Genomic DNA, 22,342 nt, shown 5'->3' on the forward strand with positions numbered 1-22,342 from the left:
TATTTAAAACATTAGCGTACGGTTTTTGTACTTGTTCGGTTTTCATATGTGTCTGTCTGTCAATTCGCGAGTGTCTTTTCTTTCATATTTTTAAGGGGTTTCATTTGAAATGTAATATGTCCGTAAATATACGATAGGGGGTTTTTGGGGCTGAGGAGTGAATGTTCGCAGCTTCTTTCCTCCTGAGAGGGGTGCCATTTTAGCCCCTCCAAAAAAATGTTGGCTATTATTTCTTGCGCTCTCGAATCACACGTAGTGTATGCTCACTTGTATGAAAGAACGTCTTCCCGCCATGTTGAAAAAAAAACACACAACGTAGTTTCCCATTTGTTAGACGATCACAGCCAAGGCCAAATTTTGAATTTTTGAATTTTTTCGCGGGCCTTTCGAACTTTTTCAAGGTCAATTTAAAGGCGAGAAGATTGGATTAACACAACTTGTTATTTTTATTTATTTTGATTTTGCCCATGTATCCCTGTTGTGTTTACTTAGTATGTACATATTTTGTTTTAACGATGTAATTTTGACGAACTCATTGTGGTGTCCTGAATTTGAAATTTAAATTTCGCGCTGAAAAAAAATTGCAAAACTACACTTGAAATATTAAAAAATAAGAAAATTAGTCAATAACGTAGGCCACTCGCTACGTATTCGTGGCACAATTTTTGTAATGCACAGCAGGCACATTTTTAGAAAGTCACTCACTTCCTGTTTTTAGAAACGTCACTTCTTGTTTAGTGAGTGCAGTAATTAAATACATAATTAATTTTAACAGTGTAAACACGTGTTAAAATTAAGGGTACGTCTCATTTAGTTTGTAATTTCATAAAAAGGGCAGTTTTTTAAATTAAAATAAATCAAATTCAACGCCACAATCCTCCGCAACGAGTGTAATATCAGTTTTTTTAATCTGAAATGTGTAGAACTTTGACTATTCCGTAAACACGTCTCATTTTTATTTTATTGTCTTAAATTCATAGTTCATCTTAAAATTTTTAATTGTTCATATAAAACACCTGGCAATAAATTCATTTGTTCAAACTTAATTTTTTTTTTATGTAACAATACCTAAAAGTTCTGGATGCTGAATTACTCAAGTTATTACATTTTATCCACATTTCATATAACTTTTCACTTGAGATTTTTTACAATAAATGGTTCCTTTATGGTATTTAACTACCTAATCTAAAGCGTTGATCCATTTTAAAAGAAATTACCTTGAAATTTTCATTAATCAAATTATTGTGGACTGGAGGATAAAGGTTAATTTGTGCCTATTTTTTTGATGCCGTTTTTTGTGTATCGCCGTTCGAAGCTGAATTTGGAGATTTTATTATTGAGATTCTCGCACTCAACCTGCCTTATTTCGATTTTTACTGCATTTAACATTTGTGTGCTGTGTTTATTTTGTGTTGTTTGAAGATACAGCTTATGCTACTGCTCACATTCTTAATTATTTTTCAAATTCAAATTTCTCCAAAATGCGGCTTCGCAGCGTTGTTTTTTTTTTCTCTCAGCGCGAAAGTTTAATTCAAACCAGGCGAACCTGGACACTATAAATTTATGCTTTAAATACTAAATACATTTTTAGTCATTTTTTTCTTCATTTATTAGCAGCAAGAAGTAATAATACAGATAATAATATAATAGATAATAGACCAATAATAAATAAATTAATTAATAAATACCATCAATAAGACACACAACTGGAAATCACCAGGACCAGACAAAATCCATAATTTTTGGATAAAAAAATTAAATTGTGTACATATTCATTTACTACATCATTTAAATCAGTTCCTTCTTGACCCATCCTCTTTTCCAACATTCTTATGTCATGGTGTAACATACTTAAAACCTAAAGATAACGACACAAAAAATCCATCAAAATACAGACCTATCACATGTTTACCGACAATCTATAAAATATTAACCTCATGCATTACACAAAAAATATATCAACACTGTTTTAACTCTGACATCATTAATGAAGAACAGAAAGGATGTATTAAAGGATCCTTTGGCTGCAAAGAGCAATTAATCATAGATTCCATCATCTGTGAACAAGCTAGAAAAGAAAACCGAAACATATATACTGCCTTTATTGATTATAAGAAAGCTTACGATTCTGTCCCTCATTCCTGGCTATGCAAAATTCTGGAATTATACAAGATTGATACTAAAATCTGCACATTTCTCAAATGTTCCATGGAATTTTGGAAGACCACCCTCCAAATAACCTTAAATGAACAAACAATTCAGTCAGACCCAATAATGATCCGAAGAGGAATTTTTCAAGGCGATTCTCTTAGCCCGTTATGGTTCTGCTTAGCAATAAATCCCCTCTCCGATATCCTGAACAGCTGCAATTATGGGTTCAATATAAGAATTAACAAACAAAGAGAAAACAGAATAAGTCACTTGCTGTATATGGATGACATAAAAATATATGCAAGTACACAAAATCAGTTAACAAACCTATTAAATCTGACTGAACAATTTTCCGGTGATATCGGTATGTCCTTTGGTATTGAGAAATGTAAGACCCAAGCAATCAGAAAAGGCGTGTTTCACCAAGTACCACATATAACACAGAATAAGGAAATAATTGAAGCCCAAGAACGAAACGATACATACAAATATCTGGGTTTCTGTCAATCCTCCCACATCAATCATACCAAAACGAAAACACAGTTGAAAGATCAATACGTAGCGAGATTAAAATTAATATTGAAGACACAGTTAAATGGAAAAAATTTAATGAAAGCAGTAAACACATTCTGCGTTCCACTGCTAACATATTCTTTTGGAGTCATTAAATGGTCCAAAACTGATCTTGAAAATTTAAACATCGCAACAAGGAAAATCTTCACACAGTATAGAAGGCATCACCCAAAATCGTCGATTGAAAGATTCTCATTACCAAGACAGAATGGAGGAAGGGGTTTCCAGAACTTAGAAAACTTATATCAGAGACAAATCTCAGATTTGAAGAAGTATTTCTTGAAACGAGCGGAAAGAAATGAAATGTTTCGCACCATCACAAGAGCAGATTTGAACCACACACCCTTAAATCTGTCGAACACCGAAGAAATCCACACCCCCCAAACAATAGATAAAATAATAAGTGGGCTAAAACAAAAACAACTGCATGGAAAATTCTACAAAGACTTAGAAGAAAATCATGTCAATAAGAAGATGTCATTGATTTGGTTAAAAAAATCAAGTTTGTATGCCGAAACAGAAGGATTTGTGTTTGCTATTCAAGACCAAGTAATCAATACCAAGAATTATAGAAAATACATCATCAAAGATCCGAACATAAAAAACGACTGCTGTCGCCTATGCAAAGCAAAACCTGAAACGATCCAGCACATAATCTCTTCTTGCAGCATCCTAGCACAAACTGATTACAAAGCTAGACACGACAACGCAGCCAAAATCATTCACAAAGAATTAGCAACACTTATGAACTTAATCGAAGATACGACACCATATTACACTTACATTCCGTCTCCATTCCTTGAAAATAACAAATACAAATTATACTGGGATCGCACAATACTTACAGACTTAAACATTACAGCTAACAGACCAGACATCATACTTATCAAAAAACACACGAACGAAGCCATTCTCATTGACATTGCTATTCCTAACACAAACAACATTATTCAAACATACGACACCAAGATTTCAAAATATCTACAATTATCGATAGAAATGAAATCCATGTTGAATCTTAAAAAAATTTCAATTCTACCCCTAGTTATCTCTAATGTAGGTGTAGTTCCAAATAGCTTAGTTGAGAATTTAAAGTCTTTGCATTTGAATGATTCAATAATTGTCAAAATTCAAAAAGCTGTTTTGTTAGGAACATGTCATATTGTTCGTAAGTTTCTTGAACAGTCTGATCATGTCAGTCAGATTAGATTAGCACCAGTAGGTCAGAGTAGTGTAGGTCACTTTTCATGTGATGCGCGGATAAATGGTCGGTAGTTACGCTGGACTTTTGGGGATGGGGTGAGATTAGAGAATAATAGCAGACTAATTTGTATGCTGTAATTCTAGAATCTCGAAAGTTGTTCTGTTAATCTAATCAATGCATATCATTACTTGGTCTTAGTACCCGTAATGATAGAAGTCTTGCCTGAATGCCGGTCATTTCCGGGTCAGTGGTGGGTCTTAATAATAGTAATAGTAATATTGTAACGTTTAGTGAATTCTTGTATAGTAAAAATGAAAGCTTTTGTAGTCTTATCATATTAATACATTACATAGCTTTGTAAATTAAAAAGGGGAGTTACTGGTTTTGAAACAACTCATTTAAAATTCCATCTCCGTTCTAATGCTGGGTCTTGACATGTTTCCTTAAGGCGGCGTCCCATTTACTTTTGAATGGACATAATTTGCATTCATACCATTTGATCTCCCGCTGTTCACCTGAATGATGCGAAATTGTATGTCGTTTTAAATCCACATTTTGTTTGCCTCTGTAAGGACATTCTTTACATTCATACCATTTAATATCCTGTCTATCTACATGGCGTAGACTCATGTGCTTACGTAAACTTCGAGGATGCTTAGTTTCAAATGTACACATTTTGCATTCGTACCATTTAATATCCTTTTCTTCCAAATGTCGAACATTTATGTGTTCTTTTAAACGAATCCTTGTTTTAGCTTTGTATGAACATTTTTGACATTTATACCATTTCATGTCTTGTTCATTTATATGTTGAGTAGTTATGTGACGTTTTAAATGTGATTTTTCTTTACCTTTATATGGGCATTTTTCACATTCATACCACTTAATATTCTTCTCATCTGTATGCTTTGCATTTGTATGAAGTTTTAAAGAATATGTGTGTTTAGTTTTGAATGGACATTTTTTACATTGGTGCCATTTAATGTCATGTTCATCTAAATGGTGTTTACTTGAGTGACTTTTTAATTGTGTATTGTTTTGAGCTTCATTTGGATAATTTTGACTTTCACACCATTCATTACTCTGTTGATCTGTATGTTCCAAATTTATATGAAGTTCTAAGGAAGACTCAAGTTCAGTTTTATATGGGCATTTTATGCATTGATGCCATTTAATATCTTGTTGATTCAAATGTTGGGTAATTGTGTGTTGTTCTAAACGTTCCGGTCGTTTAGATTTGAATGTACATTTTGTGCATTCATACCATTTAATATCTGTTGTATTATGATGGACTGCACTCATGTGTTTTTTCAAAAGTATTTTATGTTTAGTTTGATATGAACACACAGAGCACAAGTACCAATGTATTTCATCAGCGCTAAGATGTTTGGAAATTCTATGTGTTTTTAAAGAGTCTAGATACCTAAAAACTACTCCACACTCATCACATTTGTAACGCCGACGATTTTCTTTCTTTCCTAGACATTGGGTACGATGTTCACCCCACCTCATGAAAAGCGTTGTTTTGAAATTACAATTGTCACAAGTATATGTTTTGAAGCCATGTTCTGCAATTAATACTACATCTCTGTGGCCCATTTTATCACTGTGAGACTCTTCTAAGTGCTGTTTGATAAGAATTGTCATTGCCGTATGGAAGTTGCAATATTTGCAGTAGTAATTTTCAATAGTGGCCCTTTCACAGTTAAAAGTCGTACGTGAAAACGTTTTGGAATCTTCCACAGTCGACATTTTAGTTCGCCTACAATTAATTACTTTGTTATCATTTTAACAGACCACTAAAAATATCTGAATTTTTTTCGCTTACTGTTTTATTAAAAACTATCGCAAATTCACTTTTTGGTTAACCAAGAAATGTCAATGATAAAGATCAACGTCAAATACGCCCAGCTTATACAACACATCATACAATAATGATTCCAAATACAGTACATCTGTATCTGGTATGTTTCAGAAAAATTAAAATTATACGAACGGAGGTGTAATGAGAGGAGGGAAGATAGAATGAAAACATTTGCTGCAAATTGTTTAACAGAACTTCCCTCGCTCCTGAAGTACAATGAAATATATCCAGCATTTTCGAAAAATTATAAAATTTGATTTTGCACATTTTATATTTTTTATGAGAATCCCTATAAGTTGAAATAAACATATGTAAATATGTAATGCTAAAGTAAATATAAAGGAGCATGCTATGCGTATGTTTCAAATAAGTTTTTAATTTACAAAATTTTATTATGACGTCAATCATCACTTTTGCAAGAACACGTATTTCAACTTAGGCTGGTGCAGTAATACTAACAATAACGTATTATATACGCCCCCCCAATTTGGGAAAAATGCAAGAGTTCAAGGCATTCAGTTTTGCAGTTCTTGATTTAATCAATAAAATAAATTGAGTAATTTTTTTTGTATCACCCTGTATAAGCAAATCGAAAAAATATGCGTGCAAATGCAGTAATTTCTATATGTGCAGTATACTTTATTGAGCGGTAAAAAAAGCGAAATAAGAATGAGAAACGATAGGTATTGCAAACAAGACTCATCAGGCGGCAGCTCTTTGGGCAGGTAGCTGTCCTGATGCAAATCATATATAATTGGAAAACCCGGAAGTGGCCAATTTTGCATTTTGCACAATTTTGAGATCACATGTGGCAACAAACGGTTATAGATCACTAAAGTAATGTCTGTTATAGTAATTAGGGCAAAAATGCCTTAATTGAGAAGATCTCCTGGATTTTATTTTCTGGACAATGCCATGATCTGAATTTCGAAGGCCACTGAAGGACCAATCGAAGAACAGCACTGTTCCAAAAACGCGAGGATCTTCGCTTCATGGTCATGGTTTAAGTCGACAATTTCAATATTTTCAGCTTTTATAGAGGGTTATTCAGCTAAGATGACCCATTTATGTTTTTAAAATAGGCAACCTAAAATACTGATTCCACCTGAACCGGGATTACAAAAAATGTTTCAAAATTAAATTGTATCAAAATTTGCTAAATGTATAGAAACGTCAGTCAACGTCAGTGTCAGAAAAACGCCTATGCATGCATTCAATAACGAGAAAACCGAGATGATCCTTAGTTATGGACACATTATGGAGAATGACATAAAAAGGCTAAGCGTACAGCAAAATTGTATGCCGGAAGATACCCTGACCGTGTGGTCCCAACACCCAAAATTTTCAAGAGGCTAGAAAATTCGTTGCGTAAGAAAGTGGCTTGCTAACAAGAGGAAACGGAACCAGACTGCGACTAGCTTGGAAAATCAAGTATAACTTCTTGCACAAGAGTGTGTTTTGTTCAGTGATGAAGCCAAAGTCAGCAATTTATGACAGTTGTATGACAGTCTTAAATTTATTGAATGTGTTTCGTTCACCTACCAGGCAATAAAAAAACACAATTTGCCCACAAAAATCTCTTTTAGATGCGGCAAACATGTCGGTTTTCTCGTTATTATCGTAAGAATGCATAGTCATTTTTCTGACACTGACGTTTCTATATACTTATCTTATAAGCAAACTTTGATACAATTCAATTTTGAAACATTTTTTGTAATCCAGGCTCAAGTGGAATCGGTATTATGGGTCGCCTATTTTAAAAACAGAAATGGGTCATCTTAACTGAATAACCCTGTATATAGTTCCACACACCTAATCCTAATCCTAAATAAGTTTTCTTTCTTCCCAGGCAATGAAAGAAAAGCTTCGGGTTTCCATCGGAGTCGACTCATTTGACTGCGTTATTTGGGATCGAAACCTGGTGCTGCAACTTAGGTACGAACTCAAAGATTCAACAGAAGTTGAGTACTCTCTTCGGGTTCTGTAATTAATCGATTAGCTGATTCCTGATGTAGTCCAAGGAGGTGTTGATGCGAAAACTTGCTAGGTTATAGTCAACAGAGCCTAGGGAGAATTTTTGTGGACCTCAAACTCTCCCTGGAAGGCTAAAGGATAGCACCCAGGCAAGGATTCGGTAGATGCTGGAAGACACTCCACCCAAGGAACCTCTACTTGGAATTTCATAGCGACAGGCAATGGAACGGACAATTCTATTATAGAAATTTTTCCCAGGCCACAAGTTCCATAAAGACTCAGCTCAAGGCAATAAGGATGCTCTCTTTTTATTCTGTCGCTTGCTTTCCATTTTTAGTTTTGTTTGTATATTATAGTCCATTCATGTTGTGGCAGGATGCAATACATCTCTTAAATAAGTACTAAGAGTACTTCTAAAACATCTTGTAATTATATGTCTATAACTAAACCCTCTTCTGAAACTTTATAGTACCTGTCAACAACAGAACATAAGAAACGTAGTGAGAGTTAGTAATAGCAAGCAAACCTGAGTTACGAACTAAAGAATAAATGAAAAAAAATAGTCGAAAGTTATTTCGACAGAACTCTAGAACCCAAAAGCACAGTCGAACAAATACAACTTCGAAAAATTGTTAATTTTAACTTAAATTAATAACAATAAAATGTTTAGAATTTCTAGAATTCAGTTATTAATTTTTGAAATTTCCATAAGTTCCAGATTTTCCAAATTTTACAAAAATATCAGTCTTCGGATAAGCCAGAATTCAACATTTTCTTCGGCTTTCAAGATTTTTAGGTCTTGCAGATTTTTCACACTTTCTAGGTATTTCCAGATTTTCTAAAATTTAAGGATCTTAATAAGAAGAGTCTTTAAATCTTTGGCATCTTTAGATTCTGTAAGATTTACAAGATAATAATTAAGGTGTTACATCTAGTGCTTTTTCTAGATTTTATAAAATTAAAGAAAGCATTGTTCAGATTTTTACAATTTTTATATTTTTAGGATTTTTGTTTGTTTAGAGTCTTTGGAAACTTTAAAATCTTTGTACTTTAAGAGTTCATGCGATTTTTATAATTTGTAGAATCTTTGAAATATTTGGAAAAGAATTTTAATTTTTTTAACGATTGGGTCCTTAGTGTATTCAGAATCTTTAGCCTTTGGACTCTTTAGAATCCTCAGAGTTCTCAGAGTTGCAAAGTTTAAAATTTTAAAATTTATAGGAAGACTAGTACCTCTAAGATCTTAATTTTTTTAAAATTTTGTTGGATCCTTCTGGAACTATTTAGAAATTTTTGTGTCTTTACAATTCGCAATTTATAGTTGATGGAAACTTTAAGATCTCTAGAATGTCTGGAGTTTTTACAGTCTTTGAAACTTTTGAAAACTTTTAAATCTTTCAAACCTTCGAAAACTTAGAAATATTTAGAATATCTACAATCTTAAGATTTTGAATTTTTTTCTAATTTTTTGAATTTCCAAATTTTCCAAGATTTCTAGGTTTACCAAATTGTTACCACTTTCTAAATTTTTCCAAATTTTACAAAATTAATAGACTTCAAAAGTCTAAATCTTTGTAATTTTTTGAATCTCCGGAATCTTTACAATCTCCAATTAAGGAGTTCAAAGCTTTTAGTGCTTTCAGGTTTTATAAAAATTAAAGAAATCATTCCTCAGATCTTCACAATTTTTAGCTCTTTAGAATTTGTATTTCCTTTAGGGTCTTTGGAATCTTTAAAATTTTTGGCACTTTAAGAGTTCACGCGATTTTTACAACTTTAGAATCTTTGAAATAGAATTTAAAAAATCTTTTGAACTTTTGAGTCCTTAGAGTCTTTAAAATCTTTAGAGTCTTAAAATCCTTTTCCTTTAGAATGTTTAGTGTTTTTAGTTTTTAAAGTCTTCAGACTCTTTAGACTCTTTATAGTAGCTATTTCCAATCTTTGGAAATTTTGAACAATATAGAACTACTAGAAGTTTTATAAAGTTTAGAATTTTTACAATTTCTAGGATTGTTAGTATTTTCAAGCTCTTTAAAATTTTTAAGATTGTGCTGGATCTTTCTTATATTTAGAACATTAGAACTTTAGTTTATTTAGAATTTTTGGTGTATTTACAATTCGCAATTTCTAATGTATGGAATCTTAAGGTCTTTAGAAAGTCTCGAATGTTTAGAATCCTTTGAAGCTTTTACACTGGAAACTTAGCTTATGTTCAGGAAATAAAAAGGATAACGAGGCGAAAACCATCTGAAGCGTTTTTCTGAATAGTGTAATTTTTCCACACATAAAACTAAATTCATGTCTGGGGCCGGCCCTGGGGTACCTCGGAATCGGCGTCCATGCCGATACCAAACTTGTTAACTTTCCGGTGTATAATTACCCACTCAAGTAAGGTTAGAATCGACCACTGCGCGGTAGTTCATTATTCAAAAATTTTACTATGGGTTTCTTGTGGGAGCTTGATCTTACAGACAAAATAGGTAGAAATTTTAACTAGCGATAATGGCTCTACAATTATTTTCCTGTTACTATGGGTTTAACTTTGTAAAAAGCTTGTGTTAAAGAAATATTGCAAATTAAAAAACATAAATAAGCAACTAATTTCACTGATTTTATTCTGTTCTAGACCTTTTACTTGTTCTGGGTACATTTCTCTTATCAATTTTGGAGTTTTAACTCCTTTCTTTTCGTATTATAGAACACGTATTAGACGCGCCGGAATAGGACGTCTAGTTCGACACCAACACCGACACCGGTCTGAACTGAATCTCAACATAGGCATGTAACGCCGCGCTATATTATAATAATTAGATATTTCTATATGATAAATAAATTAAAAAAGTATATTTTATAATAAACAACAATTGACAATACATGGATATTTACTTTAATTAACCCAATCATCATCATTATTCATCATTTTTGCAAAAACACAAAGGCAACATATTTGTTTTTTTTTTATATTTTTTAAAAGAAAATTAATGACCTCGCCGCGTATACGTGTTTAATTTTTATAAATTGACAACGCAGAGTTAAAACTCCATCCGTACGTCCCTGGGCCGACGCACTCTTTTTTTCTCTAATAATAAGTCTGTTTAAAGCAGATAACCAAGGGGGAAATATTTTTTATTAATATATGCTTAAGTTCAACTTGCTAAAGCTTGTTTGCTCACTTCACCATAAAATATATATTTTTTAAAAATAGGGGAAAGATAGAATAGAGTTGTACGCGTTTTATTGATGTCATCTAAAATGCTTAACATTTAGCACCAAATGGACACTTCTCATTCGTAAATTATTTGGAATTCTCTCCAGTCAAATGACGTGCCTTCATGTGATTTCTTAAAGACGATCTGTATTTACTTTTAAATGAACATTGTCTGCACTCATACCATTTAATATCCTTTTCATCTAAATGGCGTGCATTTATATGTATACTTAAACTTGAATACTGTTTAGTTTTATATGCACACTTTTTGCATTCATACCATTTAACGTCCTTTGTTTCTACATGTCCGCTTTCGTGAGTTGTTAATTTCCATTTAAATTTGCTTTTGAATGGACATTTTTCACATTCGTACCACGTGACATCTCGTTCGTCTACATGGTGAGTAATTACGTGACTACTCAAACATCCTTTATGTTTTGACTTGTATGTACATTGCCCACATTCATACCACTTAATATCTTTTTCATCTAAATGGTATTTATTTATGTGTACACTTAAACCTCCATTGAATTTAGTTTTATATGGACACTTTTGACATTCGTACCATTTAACATCCTGTTCTCCTAAATGGCGAGCATTTATGTGGCTTTTTAAAGATCCTTTATTTTTAGCTTTATATGAACACTCTTTACATTGATACCATTTAATTTCTTTTTCATCTAAATGGCGGTTAATGATATGACTTTTGAGGTGATGTTGCTGTTTAGCTTTATATGAACACTTTGTACAGTGATAGCTAAACATTCTCTCATCACTGAGGTGGGTTAAAATTTTGTGTTGCTTTAATCTATGCTTGTACTCACATTTGAATTCACAATCATCACATTGATACATGACTATATCATTTCCAGTGTTATGAATAGAAGTTATAACTTCTGGACTTTTTTGGTTTTGAATACATTCTCTGATATGCTGATGCCACTTTCGGATGGTGTATTCTCCAATTAACGCATTTTCTTCGTTTTCTCTCTTAATGAGATGACGCTGTTGAAGGTGTTGTTTAAAACACAGTGTTAGTTCAGTTTGAAAATTGCAGTCTTTGCAATAATAGGTTTCAAGGGAGGTACTTTCACAATTGAAATGGTGTAATGGCGAACTGTGACGTCTGGCGTGATTTACCATAACAAAAAAGGATTTTGTAAAGTATGGACACTCTTTACAATTGTGGACATTCTTTAAAGTAGGTGTCAAACTTGCAAAAAACCCTTCAGAATATTCCAAAGTTGGCATTTCAATTTATCTGAAATGAATTACTTTTATTTAAAAATGGAAGGAATGTTTTATTGTTCTCACCCTACACTTCGAGACGTAATTGTTAAAAGTGACGAAATGTGTGGCAATTGGACCAAATCAATCAATTTTTGTTTCACATTAGACAACTTAACCTCAAAAACGGAGTAGTTAGTTATCTAAGTTATGCAACACATTATACTAACACTCGGATTTTTAAAGCTCGTTTCAAATCGATATATTCTCAAGACGTTAATTTTGTATTTACAAATTTTTGTGTAAATAACTCAACAGATTTTCACTTTTATTTGACATTTTTTGTATATTGAAATCAATATCAATTTTAAATAAATAAAAAAATACGTGTGATCAAATGAAAATATATTTAATTTGTTACTAACACATTGGGAACTACAAAAACTGGGAAACACTTGTACAATTCTTATAACTTAAACTAATAACTCTGATCTAACATTAGCACTTGTAGACTATAACCAGCTTAAACAAAAATACAGTTCCTATTATTAAAAATCTTGCTTATCAATGAGTCTCTGTTTATCTAATGATGAACTATTTAGTTTTGAATTGACACTTTTTGCATTCACACCATACTTTTTGTGTCCATTCTCAATGGTATGAATGCAAAAAGAGTTGTTCAAAACTAAAGTTGACTGGAGAATGTGTTCAAGAGTGTGTTCCTCAGTTAGCGAATCTTCTCAATGTTCAGGTTTTCTGTTGTGAAGTTTTCATTCGCCATCTTGTAAAGTATGAGTCAATCTTCCAAGAAATGTCCATCATTGTAAAGTTTGTTCGTTCGACAAACTTTACAATGATGGTCATGCTTAAAACATCTTAAATTAGCAATGACATCCTTGTTGACTTCTGGTTCGGCTAAATTCATATTAAATAATATAAAAGCTTTATTATCTTTTCTTACCCAACCATCTAATAATGATTAACCTAGAAGTTTGATCTACATTTGTCCTCAACGTTATAACTTGATTAATTAACCGTTATTATGTAGATGAAGTACAACATACAGTTATTTCTTACCTACACTTTAATAAAAAACGCTCCACATTTTCTGATAATCATAAAAGTATGGTCCATGAATTTAATATGAACCGCCACGCTAACGTAAACCACATAACCTCAAACTTCAATAATGGCATTTGTCAATCCAAATTTTCTTTACTGCTGGACAGCAGTTGCTATTTTAAAAACAAATTGCCTGCCCTTAAAAAATGTAATAAAAATTATTGTCCAAATTATATAGAGAATACAGAAAGGAAACAAAACTTACTTTTTTAACGAATAATTTTTGTCTGTTGCCAACATTACAACAAATTTCCCTAACTTAGAAACTAAAGATAATGTATGCAATATACAATACACTATTAAAAGTATAAATCTTTACAACCAAAATAGTTACTGGTTACTAACTGATACGTTAAGATAAATTTAATTACTAACGATTTTTTTTTTACATTTTTATTTCCTTTCCTTCTACCACTTCCTTAGGAAACTGATATGATGAGTATAATGTGTCTTATCAATTAGTTCTAGTGATTTTATGCAGTATTATATTCCGTTTTTGGAGCAACCATTTTTTTTTTTTTGATAATTAATAATAAAAATAATTAATAGAAAATAGAATCTATTCACAAACAATTTATTATCAAAATAAACAAAAATAATTAACTGTTTTGTAAATATGATAATAAAACTTTTTTCTATTGCATTTTTAAAATTTAAGCGAATAATATAATATAGAGTGCATATGATATTGTTACGAAATAAACCCATATGCCGTCCCGGTACGACGTCTAAGGGTTCTAGTAGTCCGGCAATGATGACTCATTGTCGGTGACGGCGGCCGGAAAAAAGCCTGGAAGCGGAAGTAGCGAATGGGTGCTCCAGACAAGTCTAGAAGCGGTTAGGATGGCGAGCGCTGTTCTCGATCGATCGAAAGGAACGTATAGGTTTAAATAGAGGCCACCGTCGGGAACGAGGATTATTCAATCGAGTCGAGTCCAGCGAGTGTCGAGAAAATCCTGTCAAGTTGCGCTGTAATTAGTCGTGTAAATTCGAGTTACTAAGAAATAAATTGTTGATATGAGTTGAGTTTAACCTACGCCGTTTTTATTCACACGTTCAACGTAACAATATTTAGACTTAAAATTTACGCTCTGATTTCTTATTTATTTTCTTCATCAAGTATTCCATCTGTATAATTTAAATTTTGTATTTCTTCATTAAAGCTTGATCCTGTAATTGTAACTTTCTGATAGTTGCCTAAGTTTGCTGCTGGGACTTTGTCGTGCCCAAATAGTTTTTGACCGCGGTCGAGCATTTGGACACTAACAAAATTATTTATTTGGGTGTAGGCCCATTTCCTTGGAAATGGAAGAGCTAAACTGCATGTGGGAGAAGAGGTAATAATTAAACATTTCTAACATTTTAATACATATATTGAAAGAAAGAATTACAACCATATCAAAAGGATAATTGAGTAAATATGTAAATGGAGAACGGCAAAAATAAAACATGAGAATAAATTTACATAATGCAAAACTATATTTAAAGCGCTACGCAATTGTGTTTGTTCAGTCTACCTGAACAGGGGTTTGGGCGTAGCCAATTTGTCCACCCTACTCCCACCCGTTTTAGGGTAGTTTACCTAATTTTTATTATTTCATGCTCTCGGGGAGTCGTCGAGAAGTATCGTGAGGGTAAAGACGTGCCGACCCGAGAGACCGGCATTTTATATTATTTGTGCGTTATTAAATAAACCGTGTAACTACGAGTAAAAGGTGATTTTATTTCGCGCAAAACATTTTGGTCCTTCGAGCCGGATTTCTCGCGGAATTAGTGGTACTGTTCTCGCCTGTATCGTCGATAAAAGCTTCACGTCCAAGACAATCTTGAGCATCGTGGCATCCAACGACGACAGCATCCCCAGAACTTCTGCAACAGCTTCACATCCGAAGACGACGACATCCACAAAGCGTAGACGACTTCTTCAGCAGCTTCACGTCCAAGGCAATCTTGAGCATCGTGACATCTGACGACGACACATCGCCAGACTGTAGAGGACTACAACAGCATCGCCAGACCGTAGACGACTTCTTCGGCAGCTTCACGTCCAGGGCAATCTTGAGCATCGTGACATCTGACGACAACCAGTAAGTGCAGTTCATTCCTTTTTCATTAGTCCTTTATTTCGTATCAGTGTTAAGTAGATTATCGTTGAATCATTAGTGAACAATGACTAGTGAAAAACTTTCTGGTTTAAATATTAAGCGGGGAACGCTAAAACGCAAATTAACCATGGCTCAAAACGTAATAAACGAGTTAAAGTCATCTAAAGAAAGCCCAGCTTGTTTGGCAAAAGTACAAGAATGTTTGACTAGAACCGGGTCAATTTATGACGAATTTTTCGACATTCAAGGTGAAATTGAGGAATTGGAAACGGTTTTAAAACTAGCATCTACCGCAGATCAATGCAACACCTTTCACAAGGAATTTTATAGCGTTATGTGCGAATTAAAAGCATTGGAAGCCAAATATTCAGCCAAATCTGCAAAAAAATCGGATATTAGTAGAGTTCAAAATAGCGCGGTTAATGTAAAACTGCCAGAATTAACGTTACCCTCGTTTGATGGCTCATACACAGAATGGACTTCTTTCCACGACACATTTTCCGCTCTTGTTGACGAAAATAATGACCTTTCAGAGATTCATAAATTTCATTATCTAAAGTCTTGCCTAAAGGGCAAGGCAATAAAAATCATCGAATCATTAAAGGTAACTAGTGAAAATTACGAACCCGCTTGGAATCTGTTAAAAAACCGGTATAGCAATCCAAGATTAATTGTGCAAGATCACATTTTTGGCATTTTAAATAATTCTAATATTAATAAACCCTCGCATGAAGAGTTAAGAAAGTTATTGGACAGTGTTAATAGCCATTTAGAAGCGCTCACAGTTCATAATGTTGATCACGCTAAATTTCGAGACATCATGTTAGTATCAATAATTTCAGAAAAACTAGATTTTGTTTCAAAAAGAGAATGGCAGGGTAAATTAAGTTCGGAACTTCCAACTTGGGAAGACCTGAAACAATTTTTGGAGAAACGGTGTGAAACGTTAGAAACACTCCATTTAATGTCTAATAAATCGAATAATAATTGTCAAGAAACCCATTCAAAAAAGGGGAATATTAGAGTAGCAGCAATATCAACAAATAAAAACAAGAAGGCAAAATTTAATACCAATTCAAACAGATCAGTAATGTGCCCATATTGTTCCGATCCTCACTATTTATTTCATTGCGCAAAATTCATTAACCTAATGGTAACAGATAGGTTAAGGATCGTGAGGTCCAAAAAACTATGTTCTAATTGTTTTCAGAACAGTCATACGGTTGCGGAATGTAAATCGTCGTATGTCTGTAAAATTTGTAAGGGACATCACAATGCGTTGTTACATGTAGATAATCCCGAGCCAAACGAAATACCAAGTACGAGCAGTGAAAATAATCAAGTCGAATCAGATCAATCCGTTGTTCTTAAGGTAAATTCTCGACAAGTTTATTTTAGTAAGGTTGTACTTCCAACAGCCCAGGTACAAATTTATGATAAATCGGGAAATAAACATCAAGTGCGGGCACTGTTAGATAGCGGCTCCGAATTAAATTTTATTTCAGAGCGAATGTCAAAATTATTAAATCTTAAATCACAACCGATCGTTTTGTCAATCGCTGGTGTCAATCGTTGTAATACTAGTGCCTCACAATTAGCAAGTATCAAAATTCATTCTAATTACCGACATTATGATTTGAACCTTTCATGTGTTATTTTGCCACAGATCTCGGAATTTTTACCATCCACGTCATTTTCAATCGCTAATTTAGAGTTTCCGCACCACATAAAATTAGCAGATCCCGCATTTCATGTCAAAGGGACGATAGATTTATTGTTAGGTGCTCAAGCCTTCTTCGAAATTTTAGAGCCTAATCGGAGATGTTTGAATAAGGACTTTATTTTACAGGAAACTAAATTCGGTTGGGTAGTGGTTAATGCTCATGGAGATAATCCGGGGGTTGTAAAACAGGGTTCTTGTTATTATACCCAACCCGTCCTTGAACAAATGGTTGGAAAGTTCTGGGAATTAGACGAATTTAAAACTTCCGCAAAACCTCAATCGGCCGACGAAATCCTATGCGAAAAGAAATTTATGGAGGGTCATAAACGTTTAGAAATGGGAAGGTATTCGGTACCACTTCCGTTCAAGGCGGAAAACCCAAACTTAGGTACTTCTCGGGAAGGGGCCATAAAACGTTTTAAATCGTTAGAATGTAAATTCCGAAAGGACGAGAATTTTAAATTATCCTATTCGGCAGTAATTACAGACTATTTACAACAAGGTCATGCGGAACAAGTTCCTGAAGACGAAATTGATAATCCAGGTAGTTATTATTTACCACACCACGGTGTTCTTAAAGAAAGTACCACGACACAATTACGTATTGTGTTTGACGCATCATTTAGATCATCTAATCATAAAAGCCTAAACGACGAGTTATTAGTTGGTCCAAAAATCCACTCGGATTTATATCCTATATTATTGCGTTTCCGCGAACACATAGTCGCATTTACCGCAGACATTTCACAGATGTATAGGCAGATAGGAGTTCATCCGGAGTACCACGATTACCAGAGATTGGTTTGGCGATTCGATGAAAATCTTCCAATTCAGACGTACAGACTTAAAACAGTAACCTTTGGAATCACTTCGGCGCCTTTTCTCGCGATCCGAACGTTACACCAACTCGCTAACGATGAAAGGAAAACCTATCCAAATGCACATCATCATATAATTAACAACATGTATGTTGACGATTTGATAAGTGGTAGCGATACTTTAGAAAATGCTGTAAAGCTTAAGACCGAAATAACCGACTGTTTGTTACGAGGTTGCTTTCAATTACGTAAATGGGCGTCAAATAACAAGGCATTATTGCCTGAAAATATATGCAGTTCTTCCGAAATTAATCTAGATAAGGAAGGGATTTCTAAAACATTAGGTATTATATGGGATTGTAAATCGGACAATATTCGGTATCGGATAAACTTAAAAGACACATATTCAACAATATCGAAGCGCACTGTATTGTCTATCATTGCTCAATTATTTGATCCTCTGGGATTGATTGCGCCAGTAATTGTTACCGCAAAAATCATCCTCCAACAACTGTGGATAGCGAAATTGGGTTGGGACGAAGGGTTACCTGATCATCTCGAATGTCAATGGATTAATTTTATGCAAACATTATCAGATCTCAACGATATAGTCATTCCGCGTTGCGTTTTAAGTGGTCAAGTTCCGGTTCGTACAGAATTACATGGGTTCTGTGATTCCTCACAATTGGCGTATGGGGCGTGTATTTTTATTAAAACAATCCAAAAAACAGGGGATATTAAGGTTCATTTATTAACCGCCAAATCGAGGGTGGCACCAATTAAAACACAGACGTTACCTCGATTAGAATTGTGTGGAGCCGTATTATTAGCGGAGTTAACAGCGCAGGTGAGAGCCAGTCTAAGATGTAATATTAGCGGTGAATTCTATTATACTGATTCTACCATCGTTCTAAGTTGGTTAGCAGCGACACCAAGTACATGGACCACATTTGTTGCCAATCGAGTCTCTAAAATTCAATCGTTGACAAGAGTAGAGAATTGGAATCACGTATCGTCATCATCAAACCCCGCAGATATTCTTTCTCGAGGTTGCAGTCCGAAACAATTGATTGACAACCAATTATGGTTCAATGGACCAATGTTATTACGTGAAAAGGTCGCACATTCTACTGATCTTAAGGTATTAATAAATAATTTCGAAGTTGAAGAACGACGTCAGGCCGTCTGTTCAAAGGCAGTAGTACACAATAAAGATCAATCGCCATCAGATTTATTATTAAGGTACTCATCATTTTCAAAATTAATTAACGTAGTAGCCTTTTGTTTACGATTTTACAACAGAGTCAGATATAGACAAGGTGTAAATGGCGCACTAACTGTAAAAGAAATTGAAAATAGTCGCAACGTTATTATTAAAATGGTCCAACAGGAATCATTTCCTGAGGAATTCAAATGTCTCATAAAAGGTAATGCCTTACCAAAATCTAGTCCTTTAATCAAATTAAATCCCTTTCTAGACGATAATTTATTAATACGAGTGGGTGGTAGACTCGTCAATGCAAATATTTTGTTTGATAAAAAATTTCCCTTGGTTATTCCAAAATTACACCATATTACAAAATTAATTGTACTACAGACACACTTGCGTCAGTTACATGCTGGACCGCAAGCGACTTTAGCAGTTATTAGACAAACATATTGGCCTATCGGCGGACGTGACATAATTAGGAAAATTCTCCACGAATGTGTACTTTGCAGACGTTCGAAACCGATTCCCTATGAAGAAATAATGGGAAATTTACCTGAAGATAGAGTAAATCTAGTACGACCATTCCTTAATTGTGGGGTCGATTACGCCGGCCCAATTCTAATCCGAGAAGGGAGGGGTCGTGGAAAAAAGTCTATAAAGGCTTATATTTGTTTGTTTGTTTGTTTTGCCACCAAGGCAGTTCACCTTGAATTAGTCACCGACTGTACTTCGTTAGCCTTTATTGGAGCCTTCAAAAGATTTATGTCTCGAAGAGGAAAACCTTCAAATATTTATTCCGATAACGCAACAAATTTTAAGGGAGCCAATCGCGAATTACGAGTCATACATTTCGATGTTATTAAATCTGATGCCTTTCGTAAATTTATTAATGATTGCGCGGGTAATAATGTTAATTGGCGTTTTATCCCACCTCGCTCACCACACGTTGGTGGAATTTGGGAAGCAGGCATTAAGTCCATGAAATACCATCTAAAACGAGTTATAGGGCAGTCATTGTTCACATATGAGGAAATGTATACCTATTTGACATTGATCGAGGCGTGTCTTAACTCACGACCTATAACTCCATTATCCTCAAATCCCGACGATCTATCCGCACTTACCCCTGGCCACTTTCTGATCGGTACTGCACTTACGTCACCTGCCGAACCTGATGTAAGCGACATCAACATTCACCGACTGGGTCAATGGGAAAAGATCCAGCAGTTACGACAACATTTCTGGAAAAGGTGGTCCAGGGAGTATTTGGTCGAGCTTCAACAACGATCGAAGTGGGCAACTTCCGTCCGATCGGCCACTGTGGGCGACATCGTCATCGTGCACGAGGATAACGTGCCCCCGTTGTGTTGGTGTCTCGGTCGAGTTGAAATCATACATCCCGGTCGTGATGGTAAAATAAGGACTGTGTCAGTGCGAACCAGAAACGGGATAGTGCAAAGATCAGTGCGGAAATTAAGCCCGTTACCAATTTAATGCGCAATTGGGCTATAGATGCGTATATATATCTCATTTTATTATTGGACTCTTGTTAATTTCAATTTAATTCCTGTTATATGATCTTAGTTGACATGTATTCTTTTATTTAGGCATTTTTTGTTTCTTTATTATTATGTACTATTTATCACAATAAGTAGGTCATCCTTGAAGTTAGTACTTCAACGGGGGGACTATGTTCAGTCTACCTGAACAGGGGTTTGGGCGTAGCCAATTTGTCCACCCTACTCCCACCCGTTTTAGGGTAGTTTACCTAATTTTTATTATTTCATGCTCTCGGGGAGTCGTCGAGAAGTATCGTGAGGGTAAAGACGTGCCGACCCGAGAGACCGGCATTTTATATTATTTGTGCGTTATTAAATAAACCGTGTAACTACGAGTAAAAGGTGATTTTATTTCGCGCAAAACAGTGTTCCATTATTAAAAACCTTAAAATTTATGAACATAACCCACGACTAAAATTAAATTTAATCCTAAAATCATCATGCAATTAAAACTTGAAATTAATTCAGTAAATTCCTAATTATGTGCGATATCTTCTAAACAATATTAATATTACGCGCGTGATAAATAAACTTCGAAAACTACTACGAATTCGAGTATTTACTTAAGTATTTAATAAACTGCGATTGGGCATTTATCCGCTAATTAAGTACTATTAAAACAGCTAAAAACAATTAAAAAACTAATAATTCATTTGCTCACGAGAAAATCAGCGGTTACGGGACAGTTAAATAAATGCAAAAATGAATAGTCAGAGTCTTTAAGTACAGATAAACGTTTGGAAATTAGTACCATAAATGCGTTAAAATACAGTGAAATCATATTTAAACGGCAATAAATTCAAAATAAAATTATCGAGTGCAAGAAAATCAAATAAAAATGGTTTCAGTTTGGAAACTTCCCAAAAACTCATCTAAAATATCCGTGTCGCAAACGAAGGGGTTGAATCCGCAAATTAAGGAAACGTTGGAATGATTATTATAATAGAAAACGATTGGTAAATTATAGAAAAATCCTCACCCACGACTAAGGCCAAACGTGCCACCCGCAAACGAGAACATCTGGTAACGCTAAAAATTCCTTTCGCCCCCGGCGCTATCTGTTCACACCAAACGTACGAAGATCCCCCGACTAAAACGCATAAATTAAACGCTTCATACGTACGACCGAACTCGAGAACACATTATGAAAAATTGAAAGCAAGATAACTTAAGGATGACTAAAGACAGACTTACACAGACGCAGCATTGAGAATTTTCTATCTTTTTCTCGGGCTCAGCAATTTTTTCCAAGTTCGGATTTCTTCAAAATTCAGCAAAAATGGTTAAAAAACTCGATACGAAAATGGGCATAGTCTTCGACCGCAACTCGAAACTTGAATGAATATCACTTCCGGCGCTATTGCTTTTATAGGGACTTTTACCCATTAATCTTGTCTCCCGCGACGTTAGTAAGCCATATTTCTTCGTGATTTATGTGTTACTCGGAACACGTTTTTTTGATGTTTTTTATGCGTCTGCGTTTCGTTTGCAGCTGTTTTAGTTTGGATACAATTTCGGATGAAAGTAATTGCGATTGCGATTTTTATGGTGTACGATTCTGTACATGTTGTTTGCAATGTCTGACAAGCGCAATGATATTTGCA

At 34.3% G+C, this 22,342-nt stretch overlaps 3 protein-coding genes and 2 long non-coding RNA genes across 8 annotated transcripts; 1 reads left to right on the forward strand and 4 right to left on the reverse strand.

Annotated features, from left to right (window-relative positions):
* Window positions 1-1,584: 1,584 nt before the first annotated feature.
* On the reverse strand, window positions 1,585-2,757 carry LOC135125628 (uncharacterized). The gene is made up of 2 exons (XR_010279924.1): window positions 2,125-2,757; window positions 1,585-2,068 (listed from the first exon to the last, which is right to left on the reverse strand). It is a non-coding gene; the product is annotated as an uncharacterized LOC135125628 (long non-coding RNA).
* A 1,459-nt stretch (window positions 2,758-4,216) lies between these two features.
* LOC135125629 (zinc finger X-chromosomal protein-like) lies at window positions 4,217-5,820 on the reverse strand. Of its 2 annotated transcripts, none has more exons than XM_064051274.1 (2): window positions 5,757-5,820; window positions 4,217-5,690 (listed from the first exon to the last, which is right to left on the reverse strand). In XM_064051274.1, exon 2 carries the CDS (start codon window positions 5,678-5,680, stop codon window positions 4,346-4,348), a length of 1,335 nt encoding a protein of 444 aa, XP_063907344.1. In that variant the 5' UTR covers window positions 5,681-5,690; window positions 5,757-5,820; the 3' UTR covers window positions 4,217-4,345. The 2 variants fall into 2 exon arrangements, with proteins under 2 accessions (XP_063907344.1, XP_063907345.1); XM_064051275.1 differs by having other exon boundaries at window positions 4,217-5,703; window positions 5,757-5,816.
* Window positions 5,821-10,984: 5,164 nt separating this feature from the next.
* LOC135125630 (zinc finger protein 142-like) lies at window positions 10,985-12,403 on the reverse strand. 3 transcript variants are annotated; one of them, XM_064051277.1, is made up of 2 exons: window positions 12,294-12,403; window positions 10,985-12,235 (listed from the first exon to the last, which is right to left on the reverse strand). In XM_064051277.1, exon 2 carries the CDS (start codon window positions 12,223-12,225, stop codon window positions 11,062-11,064), a length of 1,164 nt encoding a protein of 387 aa, XP_063907347.1. In that variant the 5' UTR covers window positions 12,226-12,235; window positions 12,294-12,403; the 3' UTR covers window positions 10,985-11,061. The 3 variants fall into 3 exon arrangements, with proteins under 3 accessions (XP_063907347.1, XP_063907348.1, XP_063907346.1); XM_064051278.1 differs by having other exon boundaries at window positions 10,985-12,248; XM_064051276.1 differs by having other exon boundaries at window positions 12,289-12,403.
* A 191-nt stretch (window positions 12,404-12,594) lies between these two features.
* Window positions 12,595-13,576, reverse strand: LOC135125631 (uncharacterized). Its single transcript, XR_010279925.1, has 2 exons — window positions 13,529-13,576; window positions 12,595-13,461 (listed from the first exon to the last, which is right to left on the reverse strand). It is a non-coding gene; the product is annotated as an uncharacterized LOC135125631 (long non-coding RNA).
* A 1,916-nt stretch (window positions 13,577-15,492) lies between these two features.
* Window positions 15,493-21,905, forward strand: LOC135125701 (uncharacterized). The gene is made up of 2 exons (XM_064051356.1): window positions 15,493-20,590; window positions 21,706-21,905. The coding sequence occupies exons 1-2, from the start codon at window positions 15,493-15,495 to the stop codon at window positions 21,903-21,905; spliced, it is 5,298 nt and encodes a 1,765-aa protein (XP_063907426.1).
* Window positions 21,906-22,342: the final 437 nt, after the last annotated feature.

The sequence above is a fragment of the Zophobas morio genome, unplaced genomic scaffold (genome assembly GCF_036711695.1).
Source record: "Zophobas morio isolate AGI-343-1 ecotype UQ-CSIRO unplaced genomic scaffold, CSIRO_AGI_Zmor_V1 ptg000009l, whole genome shotgun sequence".
NCBI classification, from domain to species: Eukaryota; Metazoa; Arthropoda; class Insecta; order Coleoptera; family Tenebrionidae; genus Zophobas; species Zophobas morio.

What these genes read in the sequence shown, in the direction of transcription:
- LOC135125629 (XM_064051274.1), bottom strand. Translation starts at nt 5,680, where the DNA reads ATGTCGACTGTGGAAGATTCCAAAACGTTTTCACGTACGACTTTTAAC.
- LOC135125630 (XM_064051277.1), bottom strand. Translation starts at nt 12,225, where the DNA reads ATGCCAACTTTGGAATATTCTGAAGGGTTTTTTGCAAGTTTGACACCT.
- LOC135125701 (XM_064051356.1), top strand. Translation starts at nt 15,493, where the DNA reads ATGACTAGTGAAAAACTTTCTGGTTTAAATATTAAGCGGGGAACGCTA. An exon ending in CATACATCCCGGTCGTGATG is followed by an intron (nt 20,591 to 21,705) that starts GTAAAATAAGGA and finishes GGTAAATTATAG; the next exon opens with AAAAATCCTCACCCACGACT.